We start from the raw sequence: 17,441 nt of genomic DNA, 5'->3' as shown, positions 1-17,441 counted from the left end.
AATAGAACCACAGAACTGTAGAACTATTTTATAACAGCTAAAGGTGCTTGCAACACTTTGAACTAATGCTGCTAAATTTACAATTTAGTTTTTAAACTTGGAGATAATAAAGATAATGATCTTTTTATTTTTCCTTTTTTACAAATACTACTTTTCTGCAGCAACACAGTTTTACCCTTACTGTAGAGTGTTACGTTATGATGCTAACTGAAATAATACCTGTCTTATTTCATATGGTCCTTATCTGTGCATTCCTTTGTCTCTTTTTTCTTCTGGGAGTTTTGACCATACTGCACTGACTCTTCCAATGTGTATGGCATAGGAAAAAGAATAATGCTGTCTTGTCCTGCATGCCTCTGACAATACCAGAATTAATAGTCAGGTAAGAAATAATCCTACACTTAAAAAGTTGAATATGTTAGTGATAGGATCAAGCTAAGGAGACCTTGTGCAAGTGGAATTGGCATCTTTGTGAGCTGACTGTGGTTGTTAAGGTGGAGACTTTAGGAAAAATCTGCCTACTTGCTAGTTTATAGCCCTGCTGAAAGTCATCAGTTTGGTACTTCCCAGAGCCCAGTGAAGAGATTGCGTGGTTTTGGCCTGACACATTCTTTTTATCTCTCCTTGTTTCTCCTACACTAATGCCCAAAGCTATACTAATATGTAGCAGAAGAGAAACAATGTCTTTTTAGCCTTTTTTTTACAGCAGGACTTTGGCACATTAGTGCCCCTAAATCTATGGCTTGTCCTAACTCTAGGTCTTTCAGTTGTGTGATAGTCGTCTATCTCCATCTCCTAAATATCTATGTAGTGGTTATGTATTTAAGCACAAATAAGACTTTAAAAATATTTCAATTTCATAAAAAACAGAATTCAAAAGGATTTCATCCTCTGCAGAGGCTGACATACATACAATACGTTGAATATTTGAACTGATTGAAGAAAAACTATATTAATACAAAAGCACACAGACATTTAGAGATGGCTAACAGAGAGGAATGTAACAGGAAAACGGCAATTCATAGGGCTGGGTGTGTTGAAATGGATATGTGTGTACTAGCAATACATATATTAGAATCCACATATACACGTTTTTCAAATGAACATAAATGAAAACAAGTTTCCACTGGAAGTATATAGGGAACAGAGGATGGTCCCAATGTATAGCTTATTTAATGTATCATCACAAATGCAAAGTACAAAATTGATCACAGAATCTTTTTGCTTTCCAAATGAACATTCTCGAGCTTCCTGCAGACTGTTGTGATGCCTTAGTAGTTTTTTAGAGTTGGTGAAGTGTATGAAGATATGTAATGCATATGAAGACAGGTAAACAAAATAGTGAATCTGATCTGACTGCTCAAGGGAATGACTTTTCTTTAGCTTTTATAATACATGATGATAAGGGCATGGTCTAAAAACTGAACAGAAATTCATGAAAAGCCCATCAACAGGAGCACTAAATTTCTTGCACTTCCAGGAGCTATATGCTAAGAAAGTGACTTAGTAGTGGACAGATTTAATGAACAGAAAAACACTAGTTAGGAAATCTAACAGTCAGTTCATACTATGAATTAGACTAATTATGTCTAATATACTATTAATTTTACAAATTAAAATTCTAATTTCTAAAGGGCCAGTGAGAAACTGTAATGTTTTTGAGCATTCTCATTAAATAAATTAGGCTTGACTCTGCATGCTTATGCTTAACTTCAGGTAAACAAGCAGCTTCCACAGTCAGTATATTTTAAAATGTGAATATTTGCAGCTCCCTTGAATGAAAGAGACAGAACAATTGTGAAGTTCCAGTTGCCAAAAAAGGCTTAATAAGCTGAAAAACAAGATTTCAATCACAGCACAGTTTTTCTGTATCATTAACGTAAGTCTGAAAATGTTAGAGATGCACTCAAAAAGCAGCTTAACCATGCTGTTTCTAATTAGGGAAATTATCTTGACATAGTTAACAAAAGTCTTGCCTGAGAACCCTAAATTAAACTTTATCATGTTATAGTATAAAGAGTTTCAAGTTTTGTGAGGGTCCATACATTCAATTGGAAGATAGCCTGGACATTGGTGACCAACTTCAAGTTGTTTAAAAGGAAAAGCAGAAAAAAGTTTCTAACACATAACATGAGCATGAACTTCTAAATAGTTCTATACATTTAATTTTTATTAGAAATGAACATTCCTTCTTTCTTGTGACAGAATGAAAACTACCAATGTTGTATCATGCCCAAGCAGTTCAGGTGAAGAACTGAAGTGTCAAGTGAGCAGAACCTTGCTCCTGGCTCTTTGCTGAACTCAACAGGTGTCTGAGACCAGAGCAGCTGAAACATGGGCTGTCCTGTGAGTATGTGAATAAACCCTTCGATTCTAATCACGAGACTCAAGTGCTGGGCTGGATCATACTGTTCTCCCATGTGTGTCTCAACTTCACATTTGCAAAACCATAACAATACTTTTTTTATTTTTTTCTCTTGAGCTTCCTCCATGTTGTTTGCTTAGACTGTGGTTCTGCAGCAGGGATGATCACTTACTCTGTCTTTATCTACTGCCTAGCACAACTCTCAGCTTGATAGGAGTCTCTAGGCACTAGCCTATGAATAACAACAGGGACAACAATGCATTGTTGCCTCAGTTCTGAAATGTCCCTCTAATTGCTACAAGAACTGGAGTAATAATTCTGTTAGCTATGTAGACCGGAGAGTGGTACCAGCTAGTAAGCAGCTACTCATGGCAGGAGAAGCTGCTAGAATTAGAGTTGCTGCGCTAGTGGACCCATAAGCCTTCAGAACAAAGGCATCCCCATAGTCAGTCTGGAAAAAGTAAATGATGTAGGTAGAACTTGAAAAATGTATAGTCTTCAGCCAAATCACTATGGAGCCAACAACTTTGGATCAGTCTCTATATTCACAGTATATATGGTAAAAAACAAAGCATTCTAAGCTGTTAGGTGGTACAAGTAAAAAATATTTTCTAGAGATATATGATTTAATCCTGACAGAATCCCTTCAAGCGCTGCCAAGAAAACCGAACACTGCACAGGAAAAGTAAACAACCTTCTACACAAAGACCTCCCAAACTAGTTCTAGAAAAAATGAAATTATTGTCATTTTTATGGAGTTAAACCATATGAAAGTGACACAAAAGAACTCTTCTTATTTCTAAAATAAACATTCATCAGTGTGGAAAGAGGTTTGTCTGGAAACGTCTTACTTAACGTCTGACACCTGTCTGCATAGAGACCTTCCTCAGTGCACAAAGGCTGGGTAGCAGCTGTGTATATTCGTATGCAACAGACTAAGTAAATCACATACTATGTCAATACTGGCTTCCTCTTGTCCTCTCTCAACCTATGTGTCCTCCACTGGACCCTGCAGACTGAGAAGTCTACATCTCCTCCCTTCCTTTTCTGTTATCAATCTGGAGCTGTGTTTGTGGCGAATCTTTCTGGTTCATGAGTGTGAAAGGCCTTCTTGAGGCTTCTTTAGCAGATTTATCTTGGGTTGACTCGGAATCCTCAGTGTCAGGTCTTAAATACCATCCAGAATGTGATCTTAAACTTCAGACAGCAGAGAGAGTTAGTGTAAATCCTGCTTAGGTAGCATACTTTCCTGCAGCGAAGCTACAGGATTCAAATGAGAACTCCCAGGTCAGTTCCTGGCTTTATAATCAAAGAAAGGGGCATAAAAGGTAGGAATTTACCTACAATTAATTTTTCATTCAGCTATTAAATCACTCACAGTAAAATCAGACTGCTTTGAAATAAAGTGTTGTCCTGGTTTCAGCTGGGATTGAATTAATTTTCTTTCTAGTGGTCGCTGTGTTTCAGATTTGGTATGAAAGAGAAGTCAATAAGGCATATTGTTTTAGTTGTTGCCAGGTGATGTTTATATTAGTCAAGGATTTTTTTTTTAGCTTCTTGTAGATGAAGCATAGACTGGACAAGCTGGCCAGTGGAACATTCTGTACCACAGACATCACGGTCAGTATATAAATGGGGGTTGGCTGGGAGGGTGGGTATCCTTGATCACTGCTCAGGACGGGCTGGGCAACCAGTTTACCCATTGTGAGAGTGACTTGTGTTGTGATACTTTATCTTGTGTATTCTTTTACCATTATTATTAGTATTGTTATTTTCCTTTTCTGTTATTGTTCCATTAAACTGTCTTTATGTTAACCCATGAGTTGCTTTTGGTTTTGTTTTAGGGTATTATTCCCCCCTTTTCTCGCTTTTGCTCCTTTTTTTCCCCTCCCTTTGTGGGGGGTGGAGCTGGGAGAGAGAAGAACTGAGTGAACGGCTGCGTGGACCTAGATGCTGGCTGGGATTAAACCACAACTAGTGTGAGAGCTAAGACCTCCACCTAGGTGTTTAAACATAGATCTGAGTCTCTAGGAATTGATCTCCCTACTGCTATGGGGGAGAGAACATTTTTCTCATGTTAGAGGGAACATTATAAATATATGTACGGTATACACACACTTCAAAGGAAAACTGAGATTTAACTAAGCTTTGAAAATGTAATACTTGATTAAGAAATAAAAATGAAAAAGCAAAGTACTTTTAAATTAGCAGCAGCAGCAGCAACAGAAAAATAATTAATGTTTTATTGTTCAGTACAAGCCTGAGAAAATCTGTTGTTCAGTATCATCAACATAACAAGGGAGCTGAACAGGCAGGGAAGGTTTCAGGGGATCATTGTGTACAAGAGAGAGTGAGGTGCTTTTCTTCAAACAGCATCTTCCTTGCAAGTGAAAGGAATCCATTAAAGACGTGTCTATGCAGCCAACAAGCAGATCAAAGGCTCAAAGAGAGCACTCTGGGAGCTGACAGAAGTGGCCTGTATTCACTCTGTAGACTTATCGGTATCAATGAATATTGCAGCTCATTATAGCCGATTGTGGCAGGGTGCCAGTATTTATATAACAGAAATATAATAGAGGAAAATACAGGAGGCACTCAAAAGTCAGAGAGATAGAGAGGGTAAATGGAGTATGCAACAACTCTACAAATGGCAATTTTGGTGGCTGGAGTAACCTTCTGACATGCTTCAAGCAGTATAAAGTTCCTTGCAGTAATAAAGTCTTGCTGAGCCTTAAGTTGAAGGCAGAGAACATCAACTACCAGAGCAGGTCAGAAAAGAGGGTTTATGATTTCAGCCAACACTTTGAACAGTGGGAGGTTGTCTAGTGGGCTTTTCAGGGGACTACTGCAGATGCAGAATGCATGAACCACAGAGGCACATGAAAAGGCAATTTCAGGTAAGTGAACTGGTTTGGCAAAGAACTGGTTTGAGAGATTAGCAGACATCCTGGCTACTGAAAAGTACCTCACAAGAGACTTTTACTCTGTGATAACTGTGACATTGAGATAATTGATATCAATGGCTGTCTTTGATATAGCTACAGAGATTAGATTAGGCTTGATAAACAAATGAGTACCAGTTTTTGTATCAAGTTTAGATTTGAGCTCAAGATTAAAGCAGCAACTTCTTACAAAGAGGTTGTTCAATATTTCATGTGAGATACAATGAAAATAGGTCCTTGGTGGCACCTTTCAAAAATGAAGATAGGAAACAATTGAGGAACGGAGTAAATTAACATAAAGGTGGAAAGCTGGTCAAGAAGTAAGATAGAGAGGTTTGAGGAACAGGACAGAAATTGCATAAATTGCACTTGTAATGGCAGATGGCAGAAATTGTATGAGGAGCGCAGGGAGGAACACAGTCTGGGAACTACAGCAGAGCAGGATAATACCCTTGCCCTAAACCTAGACTGAAATAATGCAAAAACAAAAGAACTGCTAATTTATGAAATAAATTGTGCACTTCAGTCTATGAAGCACTCTCATACGGTTCTTCTGCAAAGAAGTAGAGGGACAGTTTAACACCTTGCTGTCCGTGGCAGAGCTGCTTTATGTCAAAGACTCCCTAGCTCTTTTCATACTGTGCTCCCCATACTGATCTGTCTCATAAGCCAACACGTTTTTTAGGCCTAACTTTATGGCATATGGAAAATGTTAAAAACCAGCTGTTCCTGAAAGAGAAATCAGCAAGCTTATAGACACCAGCAGACAAAGAAAGAAAAAGCTCAGCGGGTGAGAAAGATGTGCAGTGAACTGATTATTTATAATTTGAAGTACCATCTACAATGAAGCATTTTAAAAAATGAGGTAGTTGAAAATGCATGTAGGTTGCATGGAAAGAATATACAAGAAGCCTGACTTCACAATCTCTAAGATCAATTTTCATGAATGTGGGATTTTGTCCCACAGAGTAACAAGACTCTCCTAAAATGTAAGGATGCCTTTGATCAAATGATCAGTACAGGAAAGAAGTAAAGGAGATGTCATTGGATTGAATGGAAAAAGAAAGCAAATTCATGAATGAAATGGTGTTCAAACGACAGTGAGTGGGCTTAAGTAATTCTCTAGCAAGTCCAAGTTTTATGAGCAGTACTGCCACAAAACCAGCAGATAACATGAGCTTCTTGCTGACCTGGCTGGCAGCATTACAGGGATAATATTTTCATTAGGATGAACTGTTCCTGAACTATTTCACCAGTGCAGAAGGTACAAAGAGGCTGTCTCTCAAAATCAGGCATACAAGCTTTTTTTCTAATCTTCTTTTTTTTGGCGGGGAGAGGGAAAGGGTTGAACTTAGGTATATATATGTATGTATATGGTACTGTGACCAAACTCAGGAAACTCCCAATGCCTGCTTATGTTTGAGTTCCCTTCAACGCCCTTCTTGCAACATACAGTTAGTAAGGCAGTGCAAAAATTTTGTTCCAAGGGCACATGCAGATGCAGTATTTGCTTCTTGCTTTCCCCTTTTAGATCCTGGAACTATGACTGATAGTCTATTTTGCAATCCATTCACTTTTCTGCAAGCAAATATGTTTTTCCTCACACTAACATGCAGAGATCCAAACATGCAGGAGCTCATCACGCAGAGTGAGGAGGCTCTAAATTCATATTACAGCCATAAATAACCAAAGTATTCAGTAAAGTGTTCAGACTGATAGAAGCATCAACTAAGGTCTGATTCGGACTTAAAAAACGCATGGAAGGTACAGTTATTCTATTGAAAGTGAGAGTGTCAGAAAGATTACTATGGATATAGGCAAACTGACACTAAAACACTTCATATCTCCACCCAAATAGTTATATCAATAAAGGTTTGTGTGCAGAATCCACAGGCTACAGAATGGTGACTTAATACACTTCTCTTTGAATGAGAAACTGGTTTCTTGGAGAAAATGAACCACAACAGTGTAACTATTATAATGTTAAAAAAAAAAAAAATCCTATACCCTAAACCTCCCTTCAATACAGTTATAACCACACAAACCTGTGAATCCATTGGGTGGTAATTAAATACATTGCTATTCTCCTTTGTGTGAGTGGTTCAAGTCATTCCTAAGACTGTGATTGACTAATATCTACCAACAGTTGGTTACAGTGTACAGTGATATACTAAGTATATCAACTTAGTCACGTTTCTAATGGGTAACTGCGCACCACAAACTACTCCATTAGAGAGACCTTCAGTGCTTAACAATGTTAGATGAGAGGCCAGAGGAATTGAGATCACGTAACTGTGGATGGAAATTTTCATGGACACAAATAGGAGGACTTGCTGGGCTCCTGCAGATGTGACAGACCTATGTGGCAGATACAGCACACTTTGTTTAATAAGTCTAGCTCCTTCTATAGGTACTTAATTCACTCCAAATTGAACAGAAATGAAGGCATCTCCTCCATTTATTTCATGTGTGAACCTTTCCGACGTGTAAGTATGGTACAGAACTGTGTAGTACATTTTTCAGCTGTTAAGGCCATATTTTTATTCTCCTTTTACATACCTTATCTTTTCATCCATAATGGTTAATTGGTTTGAAAGTATTGGGTGTTTCTCAGATTACTGCTATAACAAGTTACTTCAGCAGTACTGTAAATGGAAGATATAACAGTGCTCTTAATTTCACCCCTTTTTAAAGGAAGTGATGATGCATAGTAAAATCAACTGTTTCTAAAATCCAGTAGCTTATTTCACAGGTTAATGCTGCAGTGAAAAAATTAATCCTGGCCATTATGCTACAAAATATTTCACTTCATATTTCTGAAAGAGCAAAGACATGCTCTTTATCGTTGGTTTTTGGGAAAGCTTGCTTTTGGCAGTGAAATCCTTCTGTTAAGGCAGTAAATTGATACACAAGAAAATTGAGAATAAATTTAGAGAAAAAACTAGGAATTAGAAATTAATGTATGAAATGCTGAAATGAGAGCATGTTTGTTCAAAATACTGACAAATATCGAGTGCAGTGAACATTAAGTTCTGGTTAGCACAGGCATTAGAGAAGGGTAGAGAGAAGTAGACTGTATTAAGGTGACTAAAACCTGGAAATTAGCAGCACCAGGAAAAAAAGAAGAGAAATTTTCCTCTGCAGAGGGACTCACTAAGTCCCTACTGTGACTTTAAGCTCATGCTCATCACAAACCAAGCTATAAGAAAACTTGTGGTAGGGCATGGCGAGATTGTTTCAACACGAGGGTATACTAACTTGGTGAAACTTGGGACCTGGAGATTTGCATAGAGGAAAATGATCTACCTAGATGTATAGGATTCTGAGTAAGAAGTGTGATCCACCATTCATTGACAGAAGAAGTAAATATAGTATAAGTTATTAAAAAATATTTGCAACTGCACCTCAATATTTTATAAGCATAGTAGTCTGAATGGAATATAAGCTGAAATGGATGAAAATGTTTATGAATGAAATCCTATGAAAAGCATAAGAATGCTTTCATCGAATGCAATAGGATTTCATAGAATGAAATCCTATGAAAAGCATAAGAATGCTTTTCAAAGAATGAAATCCTATGAAATCCTAATAAAAAGCGAAATAGCTGGGGAAGAAGCCTGAAATTTTAAACTAGAAGAGCTGGGGGGCAAACTGTGACAGAGACTCCAGAGCTGCTCTGCTGACCCTGGCAACTTGCAAGTTGCTTTGCTTCATATTTAGATGTGACACACATGGCTGAAAAGGACCACTCCCTAAGCGTCCCCTTGGTGACTTCACTGTAACTGCTGTTGAGTAAGAGATACCGAGGAACATGCAGTTACTGCTCTGCCACAGACAATGCATCTAGCGAGAAAGGGGAAGGATAGACTGTCAGACAGGTTGGACAATCTCTTAATAACTGGAGAGGGCACAAAGGGAGAGATCATATTATAAAAAAGGGGAGAGAATGATAAATGTTTTTAGGTCACAGGTTAATACATTTTAAGGCCAGGGTGGTATTACAGTAGTGCATAGTAGACATGCAGGTAATGCAAGCACAGCATAACAGAGCTGCCTATGGATGGCTGTCTTTGTACAGGAAAAAAAGAAGAGACATTTTCCTCTGCAGATGGACTCACTAAGTCCCTACCATGACTTAAAGCTCATGCTCTTTGTACGTGTTCAGATGTCTTTGTACAGTCCCATCTTTAGCAAATTAAACCTATACAAAAAATGGGATTATTATTCTCTCACTGAGCCATGACTCCTGTTTAAGCTGTTTCTTGACCTAAAGGCTTCAAAGAAGTGTGCATCTACCCTGTCAGAGAGCATATTCCTTCTGACGTCTGATTCTCCAACCTACTCCACCAATAGTTCAAGCTGTGGCCTGTGATCCCAGGAGGCCCTGTGGGCTACGTCTTAAGAGACTGTTAAAGACATTCTCAATGCACTTCAGTTCAAAACAGGCTTGAATACATCCCACTTAAAAACAAAGACAGGGGTTTTTGAGGGGTTGAAAATATTTTTGCGGCACAAAGAGATGCTAACACCATCAGTGCATCATTAATGCTAATTCTAACTTATACCCCTGAGAAAAGACCTCAACAAAACAACTGGTATCTCCTACCAGCAAGGCTATACTGCAGTATCCGTAGACCTGATGACTTGCAAAGTCTTTCAACCTCTTTCATGAACAAGACAGAGATGGTCTAATATTTCACCTGAGCGATGCAAAACACATATGAATTGACACCCTCTCACACACAGAGGTCACCTTTAATGGAGTAGAGAAAGCTTTGGCCCTTCCACACATACTGAATTCATTTCAGATTGTCAATGGGAGCACATCTTAAACTAAGTCTGACCTACCAGCAACCTAATGCCTTGCGTCTCCAAATGCAAAAAAAAAAAAATCTTTTTGCCCTTTATTCTTTCACTTCATCTGGGAAATGAAATAGAGCAAAGCAGATGGCCAATACTGCATTCATCAAATAAACATTAAAATAATAACAGGTAATTTATTGCACAAACACAAAACAAGCAGATGCTGGGGAGAGGGAAAGAAAAAAAGGAAGAGAAAAACAAGATACAGTGCAATGAGCTAAAGCCCAGCTTAACTCAGGGTGTCTTGACCCTTCAGTCAAATATCAGAACTTCTCAGATGGTTTCCTGTCTTTCCTTGTTGACAACAGAGGCTTGAAGGAGCAAAGGAAGAGTGTTGGGGTGAAATCGTGTGCTATTCCTAGAACTGTCTGCTTTTTCTTCACTGTTTTTTTTTTTTTTTTCCAGTTTTGTAGCATTCAGCTGTTCTTTGTTGTACAGGAAAAAAAGTTCAGTTTTGAAAATATGCAAGAACAAAGCTGTAGAAATTGCCTGGAATTTCCTCCATTTTCAGCCATCTGGCTTTCATTGCTTTGCTTCTCTCTCCACTCCTCCATACATGTTTACCAAATCCTTTCAACACGCATTGACCAAGCTATTGAGCAGTTATAATTAATAACACAGTTACAGCATTCTCTTTCACCCCTTTGGTAGAGTTTTTCGGCTCACCCCGAGGTGCTCATGCTGTTGCTGTTATAAACAAGAGCAATTATATCTGATTAGATGATGACTGCCTCTGTAGTCTGAGTTGTGGAAGCTGAGGAAAAGACACATTTTCAATGTGAGTCATTTTGTTGTTGAAAACAGTAAAGGCAACATTGAAACAAGGTTTTTCTGATTGTTTTGGAGTAATTTAGAATGCAAACATAGCAATCAGCAAAACTGAGTGATCTGCCCCTTTATTTTTTGAGCTCAGAGAAACTTCTAGACATCAAATAGCTATTCTGCAATTATTCCGGAAAGACTATGCTCTGCTAAAGTACTGCAATGTAATTCTGGAAATGATATAGCTTGATTGACTCAAATTAAGTAACCGAATGACTGAATAAAAATGGTCATGGTCTTCATTAATCTCTTTCCTGAAGAAAGCATGCTGGGTCTCCTAGTACATCAAAACAAGGAATATCCTTTTTATTGAAATATCAAGTAAGGGTATATCAAGATAATGATATGAAATTTTACACTGTACTTACTGTACTGAAAATCAGTTATTAGCTCCCAATGTAGCAATCGCCTCCATAGTGTTTCACTATTTCTTCGTTAAGTGCAAAATGGGAAATTTTGTTCTACTGTTTTCCAGGAGAAAAGGGGCTGGGCTCTTTTTTTGCTATTGTTCTTGAAGCAATAAGCAAAAACTCCCAAAAAAAGTCTGAAACCACAGGAAACTCAGCTGATTTGGGATTTGTATAGGGATGAAATCTTCCAGGTTTTTTTTTTTTTTGCATGCAACTCTTCCTGGTTCTTCTTCTTTCTTCTGTATTTTAACCATGAGATTTTGCTGACTCCATACAGCTTTGAACATTTGGAGACAGAATTCTGTGATTTAATTTTTCTCTTTCTCTTCAGTGGACTCAGAATAATAATGCACTGAGATTAAGCCAGAATTTCAATGGGAATTACAAAGCTCTCTCAGTGGCTATAAGAGCACCATAACCTTTCATTGTTTTCATAAATATGCAGTATTGCCAGTGTATTCTAGTTTTTACCGTATTTTATTCCAGAAGAGACTAGAGCAATTAGAAATTGAAGAGGGGTGATACCATAGACTAATTTCAAGGTGAAGCATTAATTGAGCAATGAAGTCTCCTAGTCTCTCCAGATTTATTCTCAGTAGGGAGCAAAACCAACAGGAACAATGAAGGGTTCAGCGTTTTTCTTCTCAAGTGTCCAAAAAGAATGATGAAACAAAACCAGAATGAAATTATTCTTCACTGACTACTCCTATAGTACCTATCTTGAGGCGTATGCTTTCTGACCCTCCAGAAAGGCTAACTAGATTGTGTGCTTCAGTGCTTTTGTTTATATGTATTAAACCAGCCAATTGTTGGCCAGGAGAGGCTTACTCCATAATCCTTTGAGAGGTTACAGAGAATGCCATGTGTAACCACAAATGCCTGCAGCAGAAGCAACATTAAGCTTAGAAGTGCTAATTTTCAAATGTTCTCCATCTTAAGCTAAACAAGAACTTGAACTGTGTTAAATTCTAGGCATACGCACTAAATTCTAAGCATGCTGGGTTGTTTTGGTTCAAGAAACGTCACTGGAATAATTTCACTAACTATATTAGGAGAGGATTTTTGTTCTCTTGGGCAAAACTTCTCAGCTTTTTTTCGTACTGTGGACAACATTCTCCAGTCTACTGAGAAATTCATCAGTGTCTCAGCTGCCTTTTCAGCAGACTGCCTCCTCCACCCACCACAACTGCATGCTCCAACAGTCACTTACACATCAAGGACATTTTAAGAAAGTGGGCTTTTTATTTTTAGCTTCTGTTAATGCACTTTAGCAGCTGGAAAACAGAGAGAGGAGCCAACACTATGAGACCAGCCAGCTCTCTCTATAAGCCATCAGTGAAAGCTCTGGGAAGTATCAGTGGTTCACAGATTTCGTTTTGGGAACTTACGTAACAGAGATCTAAGTTCACAGTGAAAGCATATTACAAGTTTCAGACTTGTCATCCTACATCAGTATTCATAAGGACAGGATTTTAACCTAACTTTCCATCAGAATCCTGGATCAAGATTTTTTGATTTAGGGTCCTGAAGCATCTTATGATTACAACAAAGAGAAAACCCTAAATCCTTCTATTTTTCCTATTATTTTTTTTGCCATGTGTTGTTTTTGGAAGTTTTAAGACTATTTCAATTAATAAAGCAATAATATTTATACACTAAACACTATCAGTTTAATTAATATATAATTGTATTTAATACAGTGGCATTAGTAGACACAGCACTTCAGAATTTTGCAGGAAACAAGAAAGTTATCGTGTCATAGCCTGCCCTGGGAGACACATCAACTTCCCTTCTTGGCTCTCATTCCATTGACCACGCTGACTGCTGTCTGCAGTCTTGAGTTTTAGGCCTCCTTGCTCTTATCACAGGAGCCATTTTGCAGAACACATGCTGTTCTTCATCCTGTGCCACTTAAATCTCTGCAGACAGGCAATTTCCTCCAGACTGAGGGGGATGGAGGGAGAGGAGATGTATATACAGGGAAGGGAGTCATTTCCCCTTTTCTCAATTACAGCCCTAGGCATAGATGAAAGCTTTTTAGTTTCCACCCAGCTCCTCAATACCCTTTCACCTCTGCTTCATGGCCTGATTCTCACCTTCTTGCCATCCATGGAATGGGCTACAAACCCAAGGTTGCTTTAAACTAGTCCCATTCTGGCACAGTGGTATGGACTAATTCAAAAAGTATTCACCCAATTTCTCAGACTACTTTTGTACCAAAACTCACATAAATACTGGCCTAAATGAGTGTGCCTTATTTTTTATTAACCAGTGAATATTAATTTTTCATGTCAGAATTGATCGATCTCCTACCGTGTACTCTCATCTCCAGTGGTAGTTGTACCTATCAATTACAATAAGATTTCCACCTACAAAGTTATTTTCAAGCATTAATACAGTATTTTTTTGCTATTACCAACAATACAGACAATTTAACAAACTCAGGGTTGCAATATCCTCATAAGCAATTCTTGTAATGCTTTGGAGAAACACGTCAGCCTATTTGGCTCTGATTGCCACAGACTCAAAATCCTGATCATCCAATCAAAATGTTATTTCCGTCCTTATCATTCTTGGATGCTGGCCATATTTGATGCCATATTTGATTTTTAATGTGAACCTTCTCTCTGTATCCAAAATCTAGTATTCATAACAGTATACCTCTATATAGCCTGCTGTCATATAAAGCATACACACACCTATCAATGTACACTCTAAGGAATATCTAACAACTGGACAGCAGTGAGTGTTTTAAATAGTCCGAAGTTATAAATCAATTTATTGCAAACCTGCCACACTACCAAAAGAGGTACTTTTGTACAGCTGGGAATAAAGACAATCTATATACAGTACATCTTGAAGACTTGACAGGCCCAGGTCTATTTAAATAAACCACTGGAACCTCATGGCAGCTATTCTTTGTCACAGAGGGTACAGATGTGAATCTCTGCAGACAAAGTTCTGCTATTTTTAGGGTTGGGATTGTGGAAGCTGCCTGTGGTCAGGGAGGAAGGGCCTCTTTCTTTTGTAAGAGGGGAGGCTGGAGAAATCTCCTTAAACTCGACACAACTCTGGGTAAAGTTAAGCCTCCATAAACTGTCTGCCTTCAGGACCTGAATAGACAAGTGATCTGAAGTTTACCCTTTGCTTTTACCATGGCTTTGCGGTTCCTGGTCAATACAACTGTGGCGTGAGGAGGCTGTAAGCCCCAGCAGTCTGTGAAAGAGTATGTGTGAGGCAGCGTGTGCCTCCAGACCAAAAGGCCATTGAGTCTGGGGTCACAAGTTATTTAAAATTCTGGTTTTTATACTGCTAGTGTTGTTTAACTGGCTCTGGGCAACATAGTGGACTACAATCACCCACACTTGTGTGTTTGTTTTGCTTTTGTCATGGGTTCCTCAAAATCCATTAAATGATGTCTGGACAAGGCTGAAGACCCCTGGCCTGGGTATCTTCACCTGCAATAACGCCACTGACCCAGCTGTGCTGGTCCACTACCTTGCGTGGCAGCAGAGTTTTACTCACTCGCATCACCTCTGCTCACTTCATGTCAGTTTAAAGGAGTCCTGGGGGAAGTGACACAGATCTGCTGAGGCCAGAGAGCTGCAGCTGTGGTAGAGTAACCTGAAGAGCCATCTCAGGCTCCGGTCTGCATGTTTTACTCTTGCATTTCAAGAGCCATTTCAGTATTGCCCAGATCCACGCATCCCTAGCTCTGAACATCCCTGGTGGCCAAGAAGCCCAATGGCATCCTGGCTTGACTCAAAAATAGCGTGGCCAGCAGGACTAGGGAGGTGATTTTCCCCCTGTACTCGCCACTGGTGAGGCCACACCTCGAATACTGTGTCCAGTTTTGGGTCCCTCACTACAAGAGGGACATTGAGGTGCTGGAACAGGTCCAGAGAAGGGCAATGGAGCTGGTGAAGGGTCTAGAGAACAAGCCCTGTAAGGAGCAGCTGAGGGAACTGGGATTGTTTACTCTGGAGAAAAGGAGGCTGAGGGGAGGCCTTCTCCCTCTCTGCCACTACCTGAAAGGAGGTTGTAGTGAGGTGGGGTCAGTCTCTTCTCCCAAGTCACAGGCAATAGAGCAAGAGGAAAAGGCCTCAAGTTGCACTAGGGGAGGATTAGATTAGATATTAGGAAAAATTTTTACACCGAAAGGGTTGTCAAGCATTGGAATGGGCTGCCCAGGGAAGAGGTTGAGTCAGCATTCCTGGACATATATAAAAGATGTGTAGCGGTAGTGCTGAGGGGCATGGTTTAACGGTGGATTTGGCAGTACTAGGTTAACAGTTGGACTTGGTGATCTTAAAGATCTTATCCAACCTAAAGGATTCTATGCTTCTACGTTCTCAGATTCATGGGGAGCTTGAAGATCAGTTTCTCAGCTTCACCAGTGATCACATCTCTCTTAAATCTGGAAAAAAAAAGTATGCCTGGTGATAAGACATAAGAAGCCTACCTTGGGGGACAGGGGTCCAGGCTACAGGCTTTCAGCAGCTGTGGAGGACGGCGGCTGGTTACACACAGTGTCTCGTCCGCGGTCTCCCTGGTTTGTTTGTTCAGGCAGGTCACCACAGCCTCCTGGACACCTGCACACAACAGCACAAGGTCACAGCCAGCTCTCCTTACTCGAGGGGCAGCCGAGGGCAGAGACACCCCCTCGGCTGTGTGTGAGGAAGCACAGCCTGACTCTGAGGGCTGCGGGGAGTGAGGAGACTCCTTTCCTCTCAGCAGTGACGTGTTCGCTGCCCGCATCCGAGCACTCTGCCTGACAGTCTGTGAGGAGCATGGTACGAATGTCTACCAAAGGGGGATGTCTCTTGGTGCAGCGAGCAGGGAAAAATCGCAGCTCCTTTTCTCCCTTCATCTGTAACTCTTGCAATTTTCCAGACACAGTCATACATTGCTTGCTGCACCTTTTGCATCCCCTTCCCCAGCCAGCTGGCAGATGACCTGATCAAAACAACACCTGGGATGTTGGGCTTTTACTTGCCTTTGCTTTCAGTATCACTAGGTGCCTCGATTGTAGTTAAAAGTCCCTAGGTTCATTCACAGCTTACCTTCCCTGCACAGAAAGTTGCCCCGTGCTCTCTAGTGACTCATCCTTTCACTCCGAGTGCAGCGAGGCTGCATATTTGTCAGTCAAGCAGGCTAAGGAGTGAAGATAAGGAAACATAAGGGAACTCGGAACATCAGGAAAAACTTCTCTACTTTAGGGTAACAGAGCCCTGGAACAAGCTGCCCGGAGAGGTTGTGGAGTCTCCTTCTCTGGAGATATTCAAAACCTGCCTGGATGGGACCTTGTGCACCTTGCTGTAGGTGAACCTGCACTGGCACCAGGGCTGGACTAGAAGATCTCCGGAGGTCCCTTCCAACCTCTACTATTCTGTGATTCTGTGAAGATGGCCTTGATTTTTGTCATGCTATATTATAAAGAACAGTATGATTGCTATACATGCAAAAGTAAAGTAAAACAAGGTCAGACAATTCAGCTGCTCTCAGTTACTCTTCTGCATCCCCAGACCTGCACCTAAACTGAAGAGGCAGACCCACGAGGTATATCTGAGAGTTGGGACAGAACAAGGGTAGCTGTTGGGACTAAGAGAGAAGCAGGAAAAATTGGGGATTATGTTTTAAGTCAGGAAATTCTTGGTGATACCAAATTCCTTATTTACTCTTCGGCGTACCAGTTACTCTGTAATGCTTTTACTATGAGTAAGGTAGGAATATTCCAGATTTTTTGGATCACAAAGCTAGAAAGCTAGAAAATCAGAGATGGCAACACCACTTGCCACAGGAAAGAGTACTTAGTGAGAGAGGATCTACTTCTTCCCCTGGGGGTCTGAGGATAATAACTGGGCTGAAATTCTTAAAAATCTAGTCCACAGAGGTTCAAGCAAAGTGGAAGTATGCTTTTTACATTCCTTCCTACTTCCTGAGTTAGGAAAAGATTAGCTGAACTAATGACAATTGCATCATCTTCTCAAAACCAACAATTAGTTTCAAAAATATCTCGCACTCTTTTGAAGACACCAG

At 39.9% G+C, this 17,441-nt stretch overlaps 1 protein-coding gene across 2 annotated transcripts in view; it reads right to left on the bottom strand.

Moving 5' to 3' along the window:
* The window catches only part of ADAMTSL1 (ADAMTS like 1), a 208,822-nt gene that overhangs the window by 60,182 nt on the left and 131,199 nt on the right, over positions 1-17,441 (bottom strand). For both annotated transcript variants that reach the window (XM_014952589.1, XM_014952590.1), the window contains exon 15: positions 15,865-15,994. In XM_014952589.1, coding sequence (XP_014808075.1) covers positions 15,865-15,994 — 130 coding nt within the window. The remainder of the gene's footprint in view (positions 1-15,864; positions 15,995-17,441) is intronic.

This window comes from Calidris pugnax, unplaced genomic scaffold (assembly GCF_001431845.1).
Source record: "Calidris pugnax isolate Ruff unplaced genomic scaffold, ASM143184v1 scaffold208, whole genome shotgun sequence".
In the NCBI taxonomy this organism is placed as follows: domain Eukaryota; kingdom Metazoa; phylum Chordata; class Aves; order Charadriiformes; family Scolopacidae; genus Calidris; species Calidris pugnax.
Note: the sequence above shows the minus strand (reverse complement) of the source record. Positions and strands in the feature narration are given on the sequence as shown.